The sequence below is a fragment of the Aquarana catesbeiana genome, linkage group LG10, assembly GCF_042186555.1.
Source record: "Aquarana catesbeiana isolate 2022-GZ linkage group LG10, ASM4218655v1, whole genome shotgun sequence".
NCBI lineage: Eukaryota > Metazoa > Chordata > Amphibia > Anura > Ranidae > Aquarana > Aquarana catesbeiana.
Window position 1 is genome coordinate 169,232,124 of NC_133333.1, and position 24,066 is coordinate 169,256,189.

The window sequence follows — 24,066 nt, forward strand, 5'->3', positions numbered from 1 at the left end:
ACCCACTACTTGCATTAGGTCTGAGGGCTCTAGAGAGGAGAACTGAGGCAGGGTGCTGTGATGTTTTTAGGAAGCTATGTACAGCACTCTGCCAGCACCTCCCACCAGTCATAATCTGCCTGCATTACATAGAGAAGCACAGAGACCCAGTGAGGATGTATGTAATTAGATTGTTCATGACAGTGGGGATTGGACCAGGGAAGGCAAAACATAAGCAGATGAACTTTAAGCCACTTAAGGTGGAACTACAAGTCCCATCACTTTATTTAAAGTGTCACTAAAGGCAAACATTTTTCATTTTGGATAGAGTGCAGAGGGATTAGAACCCCTGTCAGGTTTTGTTCGTGTTTGTGCCCCGGTTAGGTGATTCACCCTCTCTATTTGTCCTGTGTGTTACCATTAAACAGCAATAAAGATCAAAGCAAATCCCAAATTTTGGGTTGATATCAGAACAGGAGTTTTTCCAATGGGGACACTAGTTCTGGTGACACCCAGGGATTCCCTCACTTTGGATGAATTTCCTCTCACATCCTGTTTGGCTATGGGACAAGAAGTGAAGGGAAATCACCCCAATAAGACACAGATGGCAAGGAAACTGACAGGGGTTATAACCCTTTCTTTCACTACCAAAATGAAAAAACAAAAGTGGTTGTAAATCCTTACATATACCCAGTGCAGTGACTGCTTCAGGTGATACACAGAGATGAAACAAATCCTCCTACATAAGTTGTACCTGTCTATCTGCAGTCTTCTCACCTCTACATCTGTTTAACTGCTTCAGAACCAGGCACTTTTACCCCCTTCCTGCCCAGGCCAGCTTTCAGCGTTGTCACACTTTGAATGACAATTGCGTTGTCATGCAGTGCTGTACCCAAATACATTTTTATCATTTTTTTTACACAAATAGAGCATTCTTTGGATGGTATTTAATTACTGCTGGGCATTTTATTATTTGCTAAAAACACGAAAAAACACCAAATATTTAGAAAAAATAAAGTTTTTGTAAGTTTCTGTCAATTTTTGTTTGTAAATAAGTAATTTTTCTCCTTCACTGATGGGTGCTGATGAGGTGGCACTAATATGCAGCAGTGACGGCACTGTTGAGCAGGCACCCATGGGCACAGATTGGCATCACTGTTGGGGCTGCACTGGTAGGGCACTTATGATCAGTGCACTGATTATCTGTACAGGTCTCCCCTGTGGGGAAATGCCGCTGATCGGCTCTCCCCATACTCTGTCATTATGGGGCGAGGAGAACCAATAATTGGCATTTCCTTGTTTACATGTGATTGGACACAGCGGATTACATGGGTAAAGAGCCTCATCATTGGACACAGCGCGCCCGTGATTGCCGAGCAAGCACACAGTGATACTGGGGTGATGTCATCACAGAACAAGAGAGCACACTGCCCGCCATCATTTGTCTATAAGGTGGGCGGAAGGTGGCTATAGTCCAGAGTTTATAAAGCTTGTCCGAGCTGTCAAAAAAAAATGGGGCAGAGAGCTGATTGGAGGGAAGGGACACTTGCCCCCCCCCCCCCCCACACACACACCTGAGGCTGTCAATCAGCTGGAGCTCCCTCCCCTGTCACCTTTTTTTCTCTTGGTGTCAGGAGAACTTGTCACAAGTGATTCATGCTGATAGAATGACACTTAGTGCTCTTAATTGAGACAGGTACACACTATAGAGGGATATGCTTTGTTCATATTTCATGTCTGAGGTTTAAACCACTTTAACTTCCTAAAGTTAGCTGTAAAATCACAGGATGCTTGCCTATGTTGCATTATTTTTGCCATGACAGACTTTGTGGTTGAGGTCTACAGAACGCTATTGTCTGTTTCCTTTTCCTGGCGTCTTACTTTTTCATTATTCAGTCTGCTTGACCAACAGTATTAAAGAAACTGATTGGTTGATTGGACTAAAACCCAACGTAATGTTTATTTCAAAAAGTAAATTTAGGCCGAGATGGCAGAATTAGCAGTTATTTTACCTTTGTCAGCACTGTATTATATTGTGGTAGTGTTCTCTCCGTTCAATAATCAGCACTATGTTCCAGCAGCAGTTCAAGGACTTCCTGTCTGCTACCCGGACTAAATCAAATTGGACTGAGTTCTTCTCAGCCATTCAGAAAAAGCCTTGTATTTTTACTAGGCTTCCTCTAATTGGCCGAGGTGGAAATATCATTTTTACAGATATAAAAAAAAAGATGAAATGATGTTATTAAAAATACTGTGCTCCTATTTCCTCTAATGATGCTAATTAACTTACTCGGCTGCTGTTATAGTTCCTAAATCTGTGTCTGGCTTTACACAAGCCTGGCTGAGCTGGGTGAGTCAGACTGAATCACTGTATATGTGTTGGAAAGTGTCACATGAGGGAGGCTTGAGTCACCATTGTTTTCTTGGATTTGTTTCCATTTATTTTTCTGCACCATGTACTCAAGATTTTAAAGAGACCCTGTCACCAACCTAAACAAACGCAGGCAATAGTCAAGTATTTCAAATGCTTACTTGCAGCGCTCGTTCTTTCCATAAATGTTTTTTTGTTAACTTATAGTGTGTCTCTGAAGCTTTGCTAGAGAGTGTTTATTCCCTAACATAGTCCCCTCGCTCCTTGCACATCACAGCCTTCCCATCCTTTGGGATTGTCTAATTATTCTCTGTGCTGGCCCAGCTCCTCTGTCTCTCCTCTCCCTACATAACCTTTTATGTAGCATGCAGTAAGTAATCGAAAATCCACCATTTGTGAACAATAGTTTGACTAAAGATGACAATACATGTGTGTGTTTTTTTTTTTTTTTTTTCTGCTAGCAGACTAAATGAACCTAACAGGCTGGTTGTACACAAGTAATCGATAGATCGACGCGTGTACAACCAGGGTACCCATACACTGATCAAAATTCATCCGGTCCCTGCTGAACCTGCTGAATTTCAATCCATGTATGGCCAGCTTAAGTGATAACGAGTAACAAAAGCTGCAGCAACCAGAGATGGAGCAGACATCATTTCAGCTAACTTATTTAAGTGCTTTCACACTGCCGGCGCCCGGGCGTCGGTGGTAAAGCGGCGGTATTTATAGCGCCGCTTTACCGTTGTTTTAGCGGGGTGGTTTTAACCCCCGCTAGCGGCCAAAAAAGGGTTAAAACCGCCTGCAAAACGACACTGCAGCGGCCGTTTGCCGGTGGTACGGCGGCGCTGCCCATTGATTTCAATTGGCAAGGGCGCTATAGGAGCAGTGTATTCACTGCTCCTATAGCGTTGCAAAGAAGCTGCTTGCAGGACTTTTTGTGATGCCCTGCCAGTGCAGCGTCCCAGTGTGAAAGCACTCAGGCTTTCACACTGGGTTTGCAGCTGAGGCTTTTTTCAGGCGCTTTTATAAGGTGCTATTTTTAGCGATAAAGCGCCTGAAAGACGCCCCCAGTGTGAAAGGGGTCTTTTTCTGGGCATATGGCCAAAAATAATTTTGGATGCACTTCAGCTTTAAAGCCCCACTCCAACCACTTGTTTGGCTAGGGGGGAGAAGGAAAAGGTGAAATACTTGCCTTTAGGCCCCTTTCACACTGAGGTACTTCTAAACTGCCAGTAAAACACTGAGCGCTTTTGAAGAGTTTTTCAGGCGCTTTTGAAGAGCTTTCCATTCATTTCAATGGAAAGGGGCGTTTTTTCACCGCCCTGCCAGTGCACTGCTCCAGTGTGAAAGCATTCATTGATTTTAATGGAAATAGGTTTCCTTGAGCTTTTCAGGTGCTTTTTTTAGCGTGAAAGTGCCTCAGTGTGAAAGTGGTCTTATTCATCGCTCCCATGGGCTTAATATGGTCCAGGCAACTGGACCGCGGGTGAAAAAGAGATAAAATGGCCCGCAAAGTGCCGCTGCAGTGGCGCTTTGCCGGCGGTTCGGCATGGGTGCCCATTTAGTTCAATGACAGGAGCGGTTTAGGAGCAGTGTATACCACGCTCCTTCAACGTTGCAAAGATGCTGCTTGCAGGAGTTCTTTTAATGTCCTGCAAGCGCACTGCCCCAGTGTGAAAGCCCTCAGGCTTTCACACTGGAGAGACAGGAGAGGCACTTTGCAGGAGCTATTTTTAGCACTGTATCGCAGGTAAAGCGCCTCAGTGTGAAAGGGGTCTTAGACCCCTTTCACACTGAGGCGCTTCTAAACTGCCAGTAAAACATTTGAGCGCTTTTGAAGAGCTTTTCAGGCGCTTTTGAAGAGATTTCCATTAATTTCAATGGAGAGGGGCAATTTTCACTGCCCACTACCCCAGTGTGAAAGCATTCATTGATTTTAATGGAAATAGGTTTTTGTGAGCTTTTTTTAGCGTGAAAGCACCTGAAAAGCACGTCAGTGTGAAAGGGGTCTTAGGGTTAGGGCGCCCACATCCGTGCATTAAAGCATTGAGCCCAGGGCAGCTGCCCCTCCTGCCCACCCCTTGTCCCAGCCTTGTTGGCCGGTCACAGCTCTCTGACCTCATTGTGTACAAAGAAGGCTCAACACTACAGTGCAGGAGCATCAACATTCCAGAATGTCAGACAGAGGAGAAGTGTGCCAGGTCCTGGGTGTTGAGAGGACTAAGGTAAGTATTTGTACTTATCCCCCCCCCCCCCAGGCCAAGTATAAACACCACAGCACTCTAGATTTTTTGTAAACATGTGTCAGTTGTGCTTGCTGTATAGATCTGTAGTGTAGCATATAGAACAACAGTGATTATGTAGGTCTGATCAGAAGTATATACTGTCCTCTGGGCTACTTGCAGTTTCTGTGTCTTTTGCCTTTCTGGAAATCAAATGACCTGAATACCATATTTCTGATTTTAGTGGGGTGATGAGGGTGCCGGCCAGCCAAGCAGTTCTTGGAGTGCAAAACTACTTGGAAGTAAGTCTTATGACACCACTTCATGTTTTATCACTTTGGTCCCTGTGTACTAATGATTAATGGATGCACCCATACAGAAAAATACAGTAGCAAAGACTTATTTCTTTATTGATATGTAACAGTTGAATTTTTCTGTTGATCAACTTATACGTTACCTTTTAAAAGTTTGTTTTGTTTCATAACAAAACAAATATGTTTTTCATTTGTTATGCATGAAAAATATTGCACATACATATTTCATATTTACTATTTCCAGACAGCAGATGGAGCTGTAGGATTCTATTTACATGATCACCTGCCAGACCTTGAAGGGGTTGTAAAGTCTAAAGTTTTTTACCTTAATGCGTTCCTTACATTAAGGTAAAAAATGTTTAGGTGTTAGCATCCCCCCTCAGCCCCACTTTACTTACCTGAGACCTCATTCGATCCAGTGCCGTGCACGTCTGCAGATATTTTCTTCCCTCACTTCCGGGTCTCGCTGGCTTTGCTGGGGCATCGGGAGCCGTTGACTCCCAGTGCTCTCAAGCAAAGCCAGTGACGAGGGGGCGGGGCCGAGTCCCGCTGTCTGTGTCAATGGACGCAGCAGACGGACTCGGGTGTGAGCATGCACGAGTGCCCCCATGGGAAGTGGCTTCCCATGGGGGCACTGGCCAGAGAGGAGGGGCCAGGAGCGCTGGTGGGGGAACCGAATAGGGGAGGTTCCTGCCTGCTCTGTGCGATTCCATTGCACAGAGTAGGTAAGTATAGACATGTTTGTTTGTTTTTTTTTTTTAATTATCTTTACAACCCCTTTAAGTAATTTATGTGCAGATTGCAGGCTGAAGGAAAATAATCAAACACATTCCCCCATCAACGATGTACAGCGATTCTGACAGCTGCAGTCGGTGCCTATCAGAATACCTGAATAAAAGCTGCATCTGATTGGATGCAGCCACTGTTCAGCTGACAATTTTCCATCCTGCTCCTTTGCTCTTTCAATCATATGCTGTTGTGTGTGAGGCAACTGTTAGGAGCCGGTAGAAATTCCTATAGCTCAACCATAACTTTCCTATTTGCTTCCTTAGGTCTGTTTGGTCTGTTAAATATATAATTGAAAGAGCTTTGTCATAAATGTTTGAGAAGTGCAAAAAAAATAAAAAAATCAGATTCTGCCAGTAATCTTGATAGATAATGTACCCCCGATAACTTTGTGTGCTCTTTGCTTGTGCTACAGTCTTATCAGTTATCATTGTTCACAGCTTTATCTGTGGTCTACAGATCATCCCCCCCTATGTTCTTGAGAAAAAAATAGAGTGGGAGGTGTTTTTTAGGTCTGGCCTAGGGTGGCAATGGTGAAGATACAGAGATACAGTACAGTGAATGAACACTGTCACACTAGGACAGGATGTGTGTTACTATCAGAATTACCAGGTGAAAACAGCCTAAAAAAAAAGACTGCAGTCGCTATATCTAAGTACCGGTAAACTGCAATGTACTACATTCTTGCTTGTGGGTTTAGATTTACAGCAAACCTGTGCTTTGTGTTAACCCCTTCCTACTTACAGCCTGTATATTACCATTTCCTGGCAAGATGCACCTAAACAAAGGTATGTTCTCCCTTTTGAGAGCCAGCAGCTGACACCTTATGCGGCTGCTGGTTCTCAATCTCTGCCGGGTCCCACTGACTATCGGGATCAGAGTGGTTCTTAGTCATGTGGTAATTAACGGTCAGTTTTGACATAGTGGTCATAAGCTGAAGATTGACAAGAATGAAGGCCTGCAAATGAACACTGCTATCTGCAATGGTAATTTGCAGTGCCGTGTATTTAGTAGTTCAGCTGTGAGATACAGTTACACTATTAGAAATTATAATCAATTATTTAATAATATAGATAGAAACAAAATAACTTTTTGCACATCTGTCAGCTTTTATTAAAAACAGCAAACTGTGTATCAAATAAAAACCTTAAATGTATATAAAATGTGTATTAAAAATATTAAAGCGGAACTAAAGATACAAAACCAAGAATTGCAAGCAAGCAGAGCTTTAGGCCTTTTCACACCTGAGCGATTTTCTGCTTGTAGCTCTGATGCTCCATTCACACCTGAGCGATCTGAATCCTGGAATCGCCATGATTCTGCCCCTGATTTGAATTTGCAGCAAATCGCGGAACGCTTGTGCGATGCCATTACTTCTAATCACAGAGTATCGGAACACGCGTTGCTGTCGCTCAAAAGAAGCTCCTGCTCCTTTGTGAGCGAAAAGCATCGCAATTTGCCACAATTTCAGCGTGCTTTATCGTGTCAAAATTGCTCCGCAAATGGGGCGCCATTAAGAAGTAATGGCATCGCACAAGCATCCCGCGATTTGCCGTGCTTTTGAATCGTGGCGATTTGGATTGCTCAGGCGTAAGTGTAGCCTAAAACGCTTAACAAGCCAAATCCTATTCATTTCAATGGCCCCTGATCACATCCGAGCGTTCTGTCACGCAAAAAAGTACATGAGCTTCTTTTTGGCAGATTACAAGTGTTTTTGACCCCATAGACTTCAATAGAAGTGCCTGACTTGAGTGTTTTACAAGCGTTTTTTGCTCAAATAGCAGCTGTCCACCCCTTATTTCCTCTCCTCCCCTTAGTGCTTTTTTCTTTTGGCTAAACAAAAACACCTGAAGCTGTAAAACGCCTGTAATACACTTTTAAAACGCTATAAGAAAGCTAAAAAAGAAAAACGCCAGTGAATCAATACGCTCAGGTGTGAATGGAGCCTAAGGTCTGGTTCAAACCTATACAGGTTGCAGTTTGCATATTCCAGGTGCATTTTGCATTTTTCAATACACATTTTTGATCCATTGAAGTCTATGGAACCAAAAACCAGAAAAAAGTCGCTGGTCCTTTCCATAAAATGCTTAGATGTGAACTACATCCATAGGAAACCATGTTAAATGGACTGTAGTGCTTTTCTGCAAAACTGGAGATGCACTAAAAAATGCATAGGTGTGAATCAGGCCTTATTGCAGAAGAAACATACTATGGGTTGATATACTAAAACTGGAGAGTGCAAAATCTGGTTCAACTGTGCATGGTAGCCAATCAGCTTCTAACTTCAGCTTGTTCAATTACGCTTTGACAAAAAACGTGGAAGCTGATTGGATTCCAGCTGCACCAGATTTTGCACTCTGCAATTTTAGTAAATCAACCCCTATGTCTCTTCTCCAGTAAAACAAATTTACCTTCCTGTTCTCAGTCTTTTTTAGAATGTACACTGAGCTGCTCAGAAGTACATTCTCGGCACAGTGCCCCAATTTCTTATGCATGCACAAGAGTTACGTCATCCTGCCCCAGCCAATCAAAACAGCCGAAGACCTGACACCTGGAAGAAAACAGGGAGAGGATGTCTGCACCAGAGAGGGACCCATTGTCAGGGCTGGGCTCAGCCCTTCCTTCTAAAAGCTGGCCGCTCAGCTGTCAGCTAACTGCCAGCTCCTATCTCTCCACAGTAACTCACCTGTTGATGATACCCTGCTTGTCAGTCCTGTCTACTTAAGCCGTCCAGTCCAGATGATCTCTGCCTTCGCCTTGGTCACATCTCTAGAGATGCTCTCCTGTGTTTCTGTTAAAGACTTGCTTGGCTGACATTCCTTCTGGCTCCAGACCCTACTACGCTCATCTCTGGCTCCCTGACGTTTTGGCTTGTCTGACTATCCATTCCGGTTCCTGGACTTTGGCTATGTTTTGACTACGTTTACTCTGTTTACCTTTTTTTATTATTATTAAACAAGTGTGATTTATCTGTACTTCTGTCTCAGTCTGATTCATGGTATCTGACAATAGGCGAAGGCCATGAATTCAGTAATGTAGATGCAGAAGATGCAGTGAATCCACTTGTTGGTAATATTTTTTCCAGATTGGATGAGCAGGATCACCGCATCAATCAGTTTGCCATGGCGTTACAAATGCTCTTGAGTCGCACGGCTCACCTGGAATCTCCCACTGTGGCTGCTCCAGTACAACCTGTGTTTGGGGACCTTCCCTTCTGCTGCTCCAGTCTCTGTGCACGCACCCGCCGCGACTATTACCTCTATAAGAGGTATGTCTGTTCCACCCCACTTCCCCAGTGATTTGGGGGAAATCCAGTCCAATGCAGAGGGTTTCTCAACTAGGATGAGATATACTTTGAAATGCTGCCCCAGGCGTTTCCCACGGACAAAAGCAAAGTAGGTTTTGTGATATCTTTGCTTTCTGAGAGAGCCTTGGCCTGGGCAAACCCTCTATGGGAGATGCAAAAACCTGTTGTCCTGAGTTTGTGACTTCTTTTGTTTTCAATCTCTTTTTATTAAGTTTTCATTTCATATAAAACAAACATAACATCCCAATTATGCAAGACATTTTTACAGCATGTTCATATTTCTGTTAAGAAAAATTTCTTTTCCTTTTTTCTCCATACCCTTATAATAGGCTGTAAATGTCTGCAACATTCAATACCTTACCTACGAATATACTCCCCCTTACCCACCCTCCCCACATTCATACCATTACCACACTCGTAAAAAAAAAAAAAAAAAAAAATTTTAATAATCTTCATAAACTCGTTCCTTATACCATTTCTAATAGTTCTCGCAATGACCGAAACTCCTCCCACCTTTGCCAAATCGCAGGTAATTGATTTGTTATATACCCTTCCTCTCTAATCTGTTCCTCCATGTATCGAATTTCGTTCATTTCACATACCCAATCTGCTATTGTTGGACTCTTTGTTTTCTTCCAGTTTCTTGCTATTATTGTTCTGGCTGCTGATGCCATATGGTGAATAATATCTTTTTTAATTGATCTTATTGTTTTTGGTATCAATGACAGTAATGAGATTTCCATACTTGGGGTCAACTCCACTCCTGACACCTTGTAATAAATCTCAAATATCTTATTCCAGAATCCCTTCACCATATGACATCCATACCGTATATGTTCCATTGTTCCTTTTTCCACTTTACATCTCCAACATAAATCTGTATTTCTTTTGCTGATTAAGTTTAAGGTAACTGGGCTCCTATACCATCTCATTACGATTTTATAGTTTCTCTCCTGATATTTATTTGCAATAGTTGTTCTATGTATAGTTTCGAAAACCTTTTCCCATTCTTCTTCAGATAGGGGCCTTCCAATTACTACTTCCCATTTCCTTATGCTTGTTATCTCTTTAAGGGGACTGATCGAAATTAATTCACCATATATCTTTGATAACTTCTTAGTTGGGTCCTGTTCTCCCAGCAATAATTTTTCAAACCTCGTCAATGGTTTAATTATCCTGGCTATTTTGGGCTCTATAAACGTCTGTAGCTGTTGGTACTGCAACCATTTTTTTTCGTATCCCTCTCCCATATCCCTCAACGTGGGTATTTTCCCATTCTCGAGGATTTGTGCCAATCTTATGTCTTCCGATCTATTCCATTTTTGCCTCTCATTGCTGGAGGGAATTCTGGGTTAAAAAACAATGGAGTCATAGGTCCCATGATCGTAGAGAGCTTCCCGCCTTTCACTATACCGACCCATACTTTTAACGTTGCACTTACAAAGAGTGTCAGCTCGCTTCTCTTGGGTCTTAAATGGGGTTCTACCCATGGAAGGGCTTTTAATTGAGGCCCTATTATTTCCTCCTCCAAATTGACCCATTGCTTTTTTTCTTTATTGTGGTACCAGTCTATTATACTGGTTAGTGATGCTGCCTGCAGATATTTTACGCAGTCCGGTAACGCGAGACCTCCATTTCTTTTTTTTCTGATCAAATTTTCCCTTTTTATCCGGGGAGTTTTATGCGCCCATATAAATTCGGCTATAGCTTTTCTTAACTCCTTCATCAATTTTTTTTGGGGGTTCCAATGGTATTGTTTGAAAAGTATATAAGAGTTTTGGCAATATGTCCATTTTCACAATATTAACTCTTCCCGTCCAAGAGTATATAAATTTATCGTATTTCTGTAACAAATTGATAGCGTTTCAAATTATTTTCTCATAGTTCATCCCCTGTAGTTGTTTCAAATCTTTTGTTATAAAAATTCCCAGATATTTTATTGCATTTTGCTTCCATTTAAATGGAAAATCTTTTTGCATCAATAAACAACTTTTCTCGTTAACTGATATATTCAATATCTCTGATTTGTCGTAATTTACTTTGAAATGACTCAAATCCCCGAATCTTCTAAATTCTTTCATTAGATTTGGGATAGTTATGATGGGGTTGGTTATATATATATTAGCAGATCATCTGCATATGGCGCTATCTTATATTCCTTCCCCCCAACTTTTAACCCCTGAATATCATTATTGTTTCTAATTGCCTTAATTAGATGTTCCATTATTAGTACAAACAGCAACGGAGAAAGGGGACAACCTTGACGGGTACCATTTTTATACTTTAATATCTTTTGATAACATGCCATTTACTCTCACTATTGCTTTCGAGTTAGAGTACAAAGCAGCGATCCTATCTCGCATTTTTGGGCCCATACCAAGTTGTTTTAGTGTTTCTTCTAAAAAACACCATCCTATCCTATCGAATACTTTTTCCGCATCTACGGCCAGCATACATGTTTCGATAGCGGTTCTTTGAGCAAATTCCATCAGCGTACAGGTCTTTATAATGTTATCCTTGGTTTCCCTCCCTTACGTAAATCCTGCTTGATCTAATTTTATATAATTAGGTAAGATTGGTGTTATTCTATTCGCAATGATTTTAGAATATAGTCGTATGTCTATATTGGTTAAAGAAATTGGCCGATAATTTTTACATAGCGTGTGGTCCTTCTCTGGTTTTGGAATTAAGGAAATATGAGCTTCTGTGCTTTGTGGTACAAATCCTTGTATGTCGGATATTGAATTGTATGTTTTTTTCAATATAGGGGCAATTATATCCTGAAAGTTCTTATAGAATCTAGTAGTATATCCGTCAGGTCCTGGACTTTTTCCTGGAACTAGTTCTTTGATCGCTTGTTGAATCTCTTTTTTGACTTCTTTAAAAAGGGTATTTGACATTCCTGCATGCTCCGCTTCTGCTGCCAAGTGCCTCATGTCCATCAAACAGAGTATGAGAACTGTTGCCGATTATGCCATTGAATTCCGTACTCTGGCAGCGGAGGTTGCTTGGGACAATGAGGCCCTTGTGGCTGCTTTTGCTCATGGTGTCTCGGATACCATCGAGGATGAGATAGCAGCCCGAGATATACTCACTGAGCTGGAGAGGTTGATCACGTTTGCCATCCTCATTGACTCCAGACTCAGAGAAAGACTCCCTTTTAAGGAGCGCTTGCGGAAGCCTCCTGTACATTTGTCTCTTTGCAGTCCCACCCTTGCCTCCCTCACCTCCCATGCCTCCTGGTACCGAGTCGGTCTGTGAAGATGAACCCATGCACTTGGGCTTCACGTGTCTCTCTGCAGATGAGAGAACCCATAGGAGGAGGTAGAGATTGTGTCTTTATTGTGGCCAGGCAGGTCACTTTTTGAAGTCTTGCCCTACCCGTCCAGGGAACGCCTGAACGTTGAGGTCCTGTCACGGCATTGTTTCGTTCCCAGTTATCCAGAAGGATAAGCCCCTGGTTTTGGTTACCCTTTCTTGGGCTGAGTTGTCAGTTGAGATACAGGCTCTAATCGACTCTGGGACTGCAGGCCTGTTTATTGATGCTGCCTTTGTATCAAAGCACTTGATTCAGCTGCAGCTGGTGTGACACTCCTTGCCATTGAGGCTCTTGACGGAAGACCTCTACAGCCTGCCCATGTGACTCATGAGACTGTACTGTTGTCTATAGCCATAGAGGCTCTTCACCATGAGATAATCCAATTCCAATTTATTTCTTCACCTAAGTTTCATCTGGTTATTGGTTATCCTTGGTTACAGAGGCACAGCCCCTCTTTTGATTGGCTCCATGCTGAGGTTCTCTCCTGGTCGCCGCAATGCAGTAAGACATGCTTCCAGAAGGTAGCCAGGTTCTCTGCACATCTTCACTGCTGGAGGAGTACCGCGATTTTTAGCGTTGTCTTTGACAAAGGTCAAGCCGGTAGTTTGCCTCCACACCGGTCGTATGATTGCAGAAACTGATTTTCAACCTGGTGCCATACCCCCTCGTGGCCGGGTTTACCCTTTGTCGGTCTTGGAGGATAAGGCCATGGAGGAGTATGTTGTAGAAGCACTTTCTCGAGGATTCATCCACAAATCCTCATCTCCTGCTGGTGCTGGTTTCTTCTTTGTGAAGACGAGGAGTGGTGAACTGAGACCTTGTATTGATTATAGAGGACTCAATCATTTCACAATTAAAAATGCCTATCTGATTCCATTGATTACGGAGTTATTTGACCGCCTCAAGGGAGCAGCGATTTTCACGAAGCTTGATTTGAGAGGGGCATACAATCTTGTGAGGATTAAGGAGGGCGACGAGTGGAAAACTGCTTTTAATACCAGAACAGGCTATTATGAGTACCTCGTAATACCTATTGGCCATTGTAACGCTCCGGCAGTTTTCCTGGAATTTATTAACAATGTCCTCCGAGATTTGTTGCAGTTATGTGTGTTGGTTTATCTTGACGATATCCTCATATTTTCCAAGTCCCTGGAGAGCCAACACACAGATGTCTGTCGTGTGCTTCAGAAACTGAGAGAAAAATCTCTGTTGTAAATTGGAGAAGTGCAAATTCCATCGTGAACAAGTTAAATTCCTGGATTATGTCATTTCCACTGCTGGTTTTTCAATGTACCCAGAGAAACTTTCAGCAGTCCTACAGTGGCCCCGACCCGTGGGTTTACGTCCTCTGTATCGTTTTCTTGGCTTTGCCAACTATTATCGGAAGTTTATTTCGTAACTTCTTGTCTCTGGTCAAGCCCCTGACTGATATGACCAGAAAGGACGGTAACCCACAGAGTTGGTTTCTGGAGTCCATTGAGGCCTTTGAGAGTATCAAGGCTGCCTTTGTTTCTACTCCTGTGTTGGCACATCCTGATCCTACATTACCTTTTATCCTTGAGGTTGATGCTTCTGATACTGGAGTTGGCGCCCTTCTGTCTCAACGTCCTACCTCTGAGAGCACTATGCATCCTTGTGGCTACTTTTCCAAGAAATTGTCACCTGCGGAGTGCAATTACGAGATTGGTGACAAAGAGCTGTTGGCGATCATTTTAGCCCTGAAAGAATGGAGACATCTCCTCGAAGGTACTACTGTGCCGGTTCTCATTCTTACTGACCGTAAGAATCTCACATTTTTGTCTGAGGCTAAACGCCTCTCTCAGAAGGGCGCGATGGGCTCTTTTCTTGTCTAGTTTTAATTAGATTTTCTCATTCTTGCCCGGTACTAAGAATGTAAGGGCTAACACCTTGTCACAACAATTTTCCTCTGCTTCCAAGTTGGGGTCGGTTCTGGTTCTTGTGATTCCTCCTGATCGTATTCTGGCTACGGTTTGTACCTGTCCCATTTTCTCCTTTGGGTGACAAAATTCTTGCCGCTCAGGTCCATGCTCCTCCTGAGAAACCTTGTGACAGCTACTTTGTCCCAGATAGTCTCCGTACTGCCGTGATCCAGGCTTACCATTCTCCCAAGGCTGCTGGCCACCCTGGGAAGAATCAGCTCATTTGGGCCATTTCCCAACAATTCTGGTGGCCTAGTCTATGTGCTGCTGTAACTGCCTTTGTAGCTGCCTGTTCCGTGTGTGCTCGGAGTAAGATTCCACGACACCTTCCGGTGGGCCTCCTACAACCTTTACCCAATGGAGAGAGGCCCTGGACCCAGCTGTCTATGGATTTCATTGTGGAGTTACCCAACTTCCAGGGCAACATGGTTATCCTTTTGGTGGTTGACTAGTTCTCGAAAACATCCCATTGTATTGCACTTAAGAAGTTGCCCACTTCTAAGGAACTGGCTTCCATTTTTGCTCGGGAGATTTTTCGCTTACATGGGCTACCCAAGGTGATTGTCTCGGACAGGGGTAGTCAGTTTGTCCTGGTTCTGGTGAGCCGTAGAACGAGCTAACCAGTCCTTGGAGCAATTCCTACGTTGCTATATTTCTGACCATCATAACAACTGGTCAAACCTCTTACTGTGGGCGGAGTTTGCTCAAAATAGTGCCTTGAATTCTGCTTCCCGATTGTCCCCGTTTATGGCGAACTATGGTTTCCAACCTTCCATGTTGCCTGACTCATTTGTTCCGCAGAGTATTCCTGCGTTAGAGGAGCATCTCTGTGGTCTTCGTCCCACTTGGGCACAAGTCCAGGAGGCTTTGTGACATGATGATGGGTACAGACTGCATGCTGACTGCAGATGCCTGCCTGCGCCTTTCTACCAGGTTGGGGACAGGGTCTGGCTGTCATCTTGCAACCTCCGACTTCGTGTTCCCTCTCTGAAGTTCGCACCTTGGTTTATTGGGCCTTTCCGTATTCTTCACAGGATTAACCCGGTGGCTTACGCATTAGGCCTTCCTTCTAATATGCGTATTTCAAATGTATTTTATGTCTCCTTATTAAAACCTTTGGTCTGCAACAGCTTTACCACCTCGGTGCCTCGTCCTCACCCTGTGCAGGTTGAGAACCATAATGAGTATGAGGTACAGTCCATTGTTGACTCCCGTAGGTTCTTTGGGCGCATACAGTACCTGGTGCATTGGAAAGGGTACGGTCCGGAGGAACACTCTTGGGTCTCATCCTCAGAAGTACATGCCCCTGTCCTCCTCCGTGATTTCCATAGAGGTTTTCCCCGCAAGCCTGGTTGTCCTCTGAGGGGGAGGGGTCATTGAGGAGGGGGTACTGTCAGGGCTGGGCTCAGCCCTTCCTTCTCAAAGCTGGCCGCTCAGCTGTCAGCTAATTGCCAGCTCCTATCTCTCCACAGTGACTCACCTGTTGATGATATCCTGCTCGTCAGTCCTGCCTACTTAAGTTGTCCAGTCCAGATGATCTCTGCTTTCGCCTTGGTCACATCTCTAGAGACGCTCTACTGTGTTCCTGTTAACTGCTTCCTGACCGACTTGTGCAGATATAGTGCGGCAGAAGGGCACGTACAGGCAGATTAATGTACCTGTACGTTGCCCTTTAACCTCCCTGGCGGTATTCCCGAGTGTGGCTCGGGGTTAAAATTCAGTACCATTAGCGGTAACCCCGAGCCACACTCGGGATCGCATTGCAGGATCCTGGGGCGGCTTTACTTACCTTGTCCCCGGGATCCTGCGATGTCCCCCGCAGTGTCCGAGGGCTCCGTCCTCCTCCGAAGCCTCTCCGTGCCAGGCTCCGTTCCCTGCGAGCGGCGCGACGCACGGGGGCGGAGCCTGGCGGCAAATTCAAAAAAATGTCAAAATCATAACACATACAGTACTGTAATCTTACAGATTACAGTACTGTATGAAATGATTTCACATCCCTTTTGTCCCCAGTGCTCTGGCCCATGCCCTGCATGCAGTTTTACATGATATACACTGTTCTTTCTGCCTGGAAACTGGAGATTGTCCATAGCAACCAAAAAGTGTCCCTTTACGTCAAAAGTGGCTTTAGACCAGCTAGAAAACAGCGATAGTAAATTAGAACACTTGCAGAATTGAGCGATAGTGAATTGTGGGGAAATTTATTTTATTACTATTTTTTTTTTTTTTTTTTTTTTTTTTTTAATTATTTATTTTTATTTATTATATTATAATTTATGTTTTTGTGTTTCAAACTTTATCATACCCGGGATATCTACTAGACTCTTGTTTGGACAGATTTAAGTGTGTTATTGTTAAGATTTACAGACCTACAATATAAAACGCCAAATTTCCATGCAAAATAATTGTACCGCTTTCAGCACCTAAAATCCGAAAGAATCATACCGCCAGGGAGGTTAAGAGGTGGCTTGCGGGCGCGCGCACCCCCGTGAGCTCCGTGACCGTGATCGCGGGCCTGATGTCCGCGGGGATACCCGCGTTCGTCACACGGTGAGGAAGAACGGGGAGTTGCTAATGTAAACAAGCATCTCCCTGTTCTGCCTAATGACACTGTCACTGATGACAGCTTCCTGTGATCGGGAGCGGCGATCAGTGATGTGTCACACACAGCCCCTCCCCCCCCCCCGCAGTTAGAATCACTTTCTAGGAACCACTTAACCCCTACAGCGCCACCTAGTGGTTAACCCTTTCACTGCCAGTCACATTTACACAGTAATCGATGCATTTTTAATTTCACCGATCGCTGTATAATTGTGAATGGTCTCAAAATCGCGGCAGAAGTGTCCGATGTGTCGCAGTCACGATAAAAATCGCTGATCGCTGCCATTACTAGTAAAAAAAAAAAATCAATAAAAATGGCATAAAACTATCCCCTATTTTGTAGACGCTATAACTTTTGCGCAAACCAATCAATAAACGCTTATTGCGATATATATATATTTTTTTTAACCAAAAAAATGTAGAAGAATACGTATCGGCCTACACTGAGGGGAAAAAAACATTTTTTATGCATTTTTTTGGGATATTTATTATAGCAAAAAGTAAAAAATAATGCGTTTTTTTTTCAAAATTGTTGCTATTTTTTTGTTTATAGCGCAAAAAATAAAAACCACAGAGGTGATCAAATACCACCAAAAGAAAGATCTATTTGTGGGGGAAAAAAAGGACGTCGATTTTGATTGGGTGCAACAGTTAAATCGACGCAGTGCCGAATCGCAAAAAGTGCTCTGGTGAGGAAGGGGGTACATCCTTCCGGGGCTGAAGTGGTTAAAGACCTGCTTGGCTGGCATTCCATCTGGCTCCAGATTCTTCTTGCTGTTCTACTACGCTCATCTCTGGCTCCCTGACGTTTTCGCTTGTCTGGCTATCCGATCCGGTTCCTGAACTCTGGCTATGTTTTGACTATGTTTACTCTGTTTACCCATGGACGTTGGACATTTTTGGTAGGGAGGTGAGAATGTGTGGATTTTACTTCTGCTTTAACCACTTGCCTTGCATACATATGTGATTGAGCCTGCTTCAGTTCGGGGGTGCGTTTGTGTGCTGTGACAGCAGATCACTGTTACTGGTAATCGGTTATCATGTGTTCATTATAATTGGTCATTGCAATCACATGATAACAATGTAAACAACCCATCATTAATGGCTTTCCATTCATGAACAGCTTGCTTACTGTTGTGATCTGTGATTGGTTCAAATAAATCACATGGTACCTAGCTTCCTGTGCCATGTGAATAGCTTAGCCAATCACAGATCACAATCAAAAGAAAGCTGTTCATGTATGGAAAACCCATTTTAAGATAATGCTTATACAGTGATCATCACTGTATACACAATAACACGGTAAAAAAAAAACCCTGATCACCCTCCCCCAGAGTACCCGCCTGTAGTACAGTGTCAGTGTTTTTAGCTTGTATAGCAAAAAAATAAAAAAACCCAGTGGTGATCAAATACCATCGAACGAAAGCTCTATTTGTGTGAAATGTTATAAATTTAATTTGGGTACAGCATTGCATGACCAGTCAAATTAGCTCAGTGCTGAACTGCAAGAAATGGCCTGGTCATGAAGGGGGTAAAACCTTCCGGAGCTCAAGTGGTTAAAGTTATGCAGATTAGTCATACCTTTAGTGTTAGGATAAAAAAAAAACATGCTGATGCTTTTAGTTTTGACCTGAGTATCAAGGCGTCAATGAGCTCTGGTAACAAAAAGGGTTAGGTTTGTAATTTTTTTTTTCAAAATGTTACAAAAATGTTGTCCTTTGTCCATGCAGGGCAAAGTAACAGGTTCATTATTGAACCCGATCCTAGCAGCACATATTCACCTTGTCTTTACTCCATTCATCTGCTGAAGATACCCGTTACTTCTAGCTATGGAGGAGCAAAGAGACAAATTCCCTCTAATGCTTACACAAAGGATTTTCTATGGAACCCTTTTACAGTAGTTAAAGATGCAGAACTCTTTTATATTTTTTTTTCGGCCCCATGCACACATGGCTTAGAAAAAAAACTCCAGTTCCCTTGGCAGAAAAAAAAGCTCGTATAGAGTGTTTTTGTACAAAAGTTTAGACTATTTTAGGAGAGTTTTGCGTTATTTCTGCCAGAAAGCTCCGAACAGCAACGCAAACCAGAAGTGTTTTTTTTTTTCCTGCCTCTAAGGCCCCTTTCACACGGGGCTGTCCGTTTTTACTACTCCGCTTGCTCAGCGGGGATCGCTCTGCTCTTCATAGCTGTTTAACCACTTCAGCCCCGGAAGGTTTTACCCCCTTAATGACCAGGCCATTTTTTGCGATACTGCGTTACTTTAACTGACAATTGTGCGGTTGTGCGACACTGTACCCAAACAAATTTTTTTTCCCCACAAATAGAGCTTTCTTTTGGTGGTATTTGATCACCTCTGCAGTTTTTGAACAAGAAGAGCGACAATTTTGAAAAAAAAAAAAACAATATCTTTTACTTTCTGTTATAAAACATATCCAATAAAAATATGTAAAAAATCAAATTTCTTCATCAATTTAGGCCAATAAGTATTCTGCTACTTATTTTTGGTAAAAAAAAAAAAAAAATCACAATTAGCGAATATTGATTGGTTTGCGCTACAAACTATGGGATAATTTTATGGCAATTTTATTTTTACTAGTAATGGCGATCAGCGTTTTTTTTTTTTTGCAGGACTGCGACATTGCGGTGGACAAATCGAACACTAAGTGAGACTTTTTGGGGACCCATGACACCAATACAGTGATCAGTTAAAAAAAAAAAAAAAAGCACTGTTACTGTATAAATGACACTGGCAGGGAAGGGGTTAACATCAGGGGCGATCATGGGTTAAGTGTGCTCTAGGGAATGCTTTCTAACTGTGGAGGGATGGACTGACTGGAGGAAGAGAGAGATCTGTGTTCCTGATTAGCAGGAATCGCAGATCTTTCTCTTTCTCTGTGATGGAACGATGGTCTGCCTTGTTTACATAGGCAGACTGCCGTTTTGCCTCTCCTTCGAATGATCGCGGCCGCCGGACGCGCTGATGTGTCCAGTCACAGTGGGGGTGGGTCTCCGCACCGAGGAAGAGGAAACAATGTAGAGGTACATTGTTTCGCGCAGCCAGGCCGCCCTGCCGCAGTATATGTACGGTGGGCAGTCCAGAAGCTGTCAAACACATTGCTCAATTACTTCTGCCTTACTTCCTGGTCAGACTTTATGTCATGACACAGGAAGGAGTTGACCAGCTGAGGGTAGATAATGCAGGGTGTGTGCTAATGAGATCAGCTGGTCAACGCCTTCCTGTGTCATGACCTAAAGTCTGACCAGGAAGTAAGGCAGAAGTAATTGAGCAGTGTGTTTAAACATCTATGAAGAGAGTTGGATAAGCCAGTGTAGAATTTAATGGAAAGCTGTTTTAATATTTGCAAAAGAAGTACATAAATGCTATATTGGTACATAGGGGAGCTGGAATTTAGAAAAAAAAAGGGTGAACTTAGCCTTTAAGCCAGTGTGCAATGGAGCCTTACCCTGCATTTGCTGGTAACAAACTTATCAGAGAAATGCGAGTAGGGAAACGCTCCTGTTGTAGATTCTCTAGAGCAGAGCCGCTCCATATTTCCTGGTTAGTTCTTTTCAGCAGAGCGAGAAACTGCCGTCAGATAACAGAATGTGTTACAGCGTTCGCCTTCTACAGATAAAACCTTAGAGGATGCTGAGTTAATGAGCGTTTAATTAAAGAATGAGGATGCAGTGCTGTGTCAGGCAGCTCAGTGCCATGTTCTCCCGCTGGGGCCTGCGGCTTGCATCACCTGCTAGTAATTAACAGGAACCCCTTCCAGACCCGTCCCTGCTGGAGAGATCAGACACCAGCTGGAGGATCTATTCAGGTAGACTGAGCAGCTCCTGCCTGTTTTATCTGCCTTTTTTTTATTGGATGCTTCAAGGAGTTAAGCTGGCCATACACTAGTAGAATTGTGTTAAAAAAAATTCAATTGAGGAGCATTGTGTACTAGCCAGCTTTATTAATCATTCATTAAGGGACACACAATTCAGTTGTTCTGGGATGAATGGGTTATACTGCCACCATATCCTTCTGTAGGTGGCAGTATAACCCAGTTGTCTCGGAATAGCTGAATTCTGTGTCCCTTAAAGTGGTTGTAACTCTAAAAAAAAAAAAAATTAAGATCCTGTTTCTTTAAGGCATTCTGTTATAGCACAGTGCTTGTGCTATGTCATTTTTCCCTTCCTATCTTGTAAAATATGTGGTTAATCCTGGCATTTACAGTGTCCTCCTGTCTGTGCTGACCACGGTAATCATGGCTGCTGATCCATGATTACCGTGGTCAGTTTACGTGTCTCCTTCACCCCACTGCTATTTTATAACAGGCTCTGACAGTCTCTCCCCTCTGCCCCTCCCGCACTGTCAGCTGCAGTATGCAGCATAAATACATGTACCCCCTCCGGTTTAGGCTGGCATCAACAATAGTGTATATGACTTTTTTTTTAAATGAAAAGGCTAAATTTCCCATACCGCCACTGTGCGGTCACATGATCCCCCTGTGTTGGCCAGCTGACGTCACTGGGGAATCTTGGCCCTTCCCGCTTCTCTCCATAGATCGGAGAAGACCAGCGCAGGGAGATCGTGTGACAGCACAGCGGCGGTGTTAGAAAAGGTATTTAGCCATTTCTTTTACAAAAAACATATAAACTATTGCTGATGGCAGCCTAAACTGGAGGGGATATATGTAAAGTCCCATAGTGACTTTAAAGTGGTTCTAAAGTCAGAAGTTTTTTTTTTTTTATATATCCTAATGCATTTTTTTATTAATATAACAAACATGTTATACTTACCTGCCCTGTCTAGTGGTTTTGCACAGGGCAGCCCGGATCCTCCTCTTCTCAGGTCCCTGGCTGGAGCTTCTGGCCCCTCCCTCCTGTTGAGTGCCCCCACAGCAAGCAGCTTGCTATGGGGGCACCCGAGCAGAGCTGCAGCTCCATGTATCCATTCAGACATGGAGCTGCAGTTCGACCCCATCCCTCTCTCTCCTGATTGGCTAACTGAGTTTGATTGTCAGCAGTGGGAGCCAATGGCGCAGCTGCTGTGCCTCAGCCAATCGGGGGGGAGAGTCCCGGAAGGCCAAGGTTCAGGCAAATATTGGGGGGGGGGGGCGGAGGGGAGCTGCTGCACACAGAAGGATTTGTATCTTAATGCATAGAATGCATTAACTGCTTGCCGACCAGCCGCCGCAGTTTTACTGTGGCAGAATGGCATGTCGCTACACCTTTTGGCCACTAGGGACGCGTGCCCACAGCATGTGCTCAGAGCTGATGCGAGTGCCTGGCGGGCGCGATGAACGGCAGACACCCACGATTGCTCGTGACGGAGGTCCCGCGATTGCTCGTGACGGAGGTCCCGCGATTGCTCGTGACTGTCTCCTCAGGGGAGAGGAGACAGATTGTGCGTTTATACTAAGTATGAACACTGATCTCTCTCTTCCCTTAGTCAGTCCCACCCCCCCTACAGTTAGAACACACCTAGGGAACACAGTTAACCCCCTGATCGCCCCCTAGTGTTAACCCCTTTCCTTGCCAGTGACATTTATACAGTAATCAGTGCATTTTTATAGCACTGATCACTGTATAATTGTCAATGGTCCCAAAAGTGTCCAATTTGTCCTTCGCAATATCGCAGTCCCGATAAAAATCATAGATCGCCGCCATTACTAGTAAAAAAAAAAAAACCTAATAATAAAAATGCCGTAAATCTATACCCTATTTTGTAGACGCTATAACTTTTGCGCAAACCTATCAATATACGCTTATTGCAATTTTACCAAAAATATGTAGAAGAATACATATCGGCCTAAACTGAGGAAATAATTTTTTTTTTTTTTTTAATGTGGGATATTTATTATAGCAAAAAGTAAAAGATATTGTGGGGGTTTTTTTTTTCAAAATTGTCGCTCTTCTTTTGTTTATAGCGCAGAAAATAAAAACCGCAGAGGTGATCAAATACCACCAAAAGAAAGCTCTATTTGTGGAAAAAAAGGACATCAATTTTGTTTGGGTACAGTGTCGCATGACCGCGCAGTTAAAGTGAGCAGTGCCGTATTGCAAAAAATGGCCTGGTCCTTGAGCAACCAAATCTTCCGAGGCTGAAGTGGTTATAAATGAAACCTTCTGCCTTTACAATCACTTTAAGATAAAAAATCTTCTGTGTGCAGTAGCCCATTGGCTGAGATGGCAGCGTGGCGCAATTGGTGCCTGCTGCTGTCAGTCAGTGAGCCAATGAGGAGAGAGAGGGGCAGGCTGAAAACCGGGCTCTGCGTCTGAATGGACACACAAAGCAGTGGCTTGCCTCGGGTGCCCCCATAGCAAGCACTCGGCGGGGGGGGAGGAGCCAGAAGTGTCAGCGAGGGACCCAAGAAGAGGAGGATCGGGGCTGATCCGTGCAAAACTTTTGCAGAGCAGGTAAGTATAGCTTGTTTGTTATTTTAAAAGAAAAATAACTGAGACTTTAATATCACTTTAATGAAGTCAAAGTGATTAATTTATGGCAAATAAAAAAAAATCCTGTTTTTTTTTTTTTTTCATTAAAGGACTCAGGATTTATTCAGACAATTGGTTTATATCGCTGCTTACAAGAGGATTTGGCAGCAGTATAACCCAGTTGTTTCCGAAAAACTGACTCTAGCTTAATGGAAGTAGCCAGTCAAGGCTCTGAAAAGATCCCGACCATATGGTTGGGATCCACCCAGATTTCTGAACTGCAGCTAGCTCAGCCTCTCAGCAAGCCACTAAAAGCCTGAGCCAGCCTCCCGCCCCTCCACAGCCCAGTGCTCCTGTGAGAGCTAGGGGCAGAGCAGAGAGCCAGAAACTGACTGGATTGGTGCTTCAGCCATCTAGGTGAGTAATTTTTTTTTTTTGCAAATCCTACACTTTTCCATCATCTGGGAGCGGCTTACCTCAGAGCTTGAGGTGAATATCTTAAAGGATATCTAAAGTCTTGTTTAAAAAAAAAAAAGTCATGCTTACCACCTCTGTACAGTTGGTTTTGCACAGAGTGGCCCCGATCCTCCTCTTCTGGGGTCCCTCAGTGGCGCTCTTGGCTCCTCCTCTTCTCGAGTGCCCCGTCGGAGAAAAGCTCTCCCTCGGGCGCTCCCGTGTCCTGCTGCTGCATCCATTGACACAGACAGCAGGACTCAGCTCCGCCCTTCAGCTCCCACGTCATTGGATTTGATTGACAGCAGCGGGAGCCAATGGCTGTGCTGCTATCAATCTATCCAATTAGGA

The 24,066-nt window shown here is 43.6% G+C and overlaps 1 protein-coding gene across 2 annotated transcripts in view; it reads left to right on the forward strand.

Annotated features, from left to right (window-relative positions):
• PUSL1 (pseudouridine synthase like 1) overlaps positions 1–24,066 on the forward strand; it is a 199,601-nt gene that overhangs the window by 6,671 nt on the left and 168,864 nt on the right. For both annotated transcript variants that reach the window (XM_073602936.1, XM_073602938.1), the window contains exon 2: positions 4,817–4,874. In XM_073602936.1, coding sequence (XP_073459037.1) covers positions 4,817–4,874 — 58 coding nt within the window. The remainder of the gene's footprint in view (positions 1–4,816; positions 4,875–24,066) is intronic.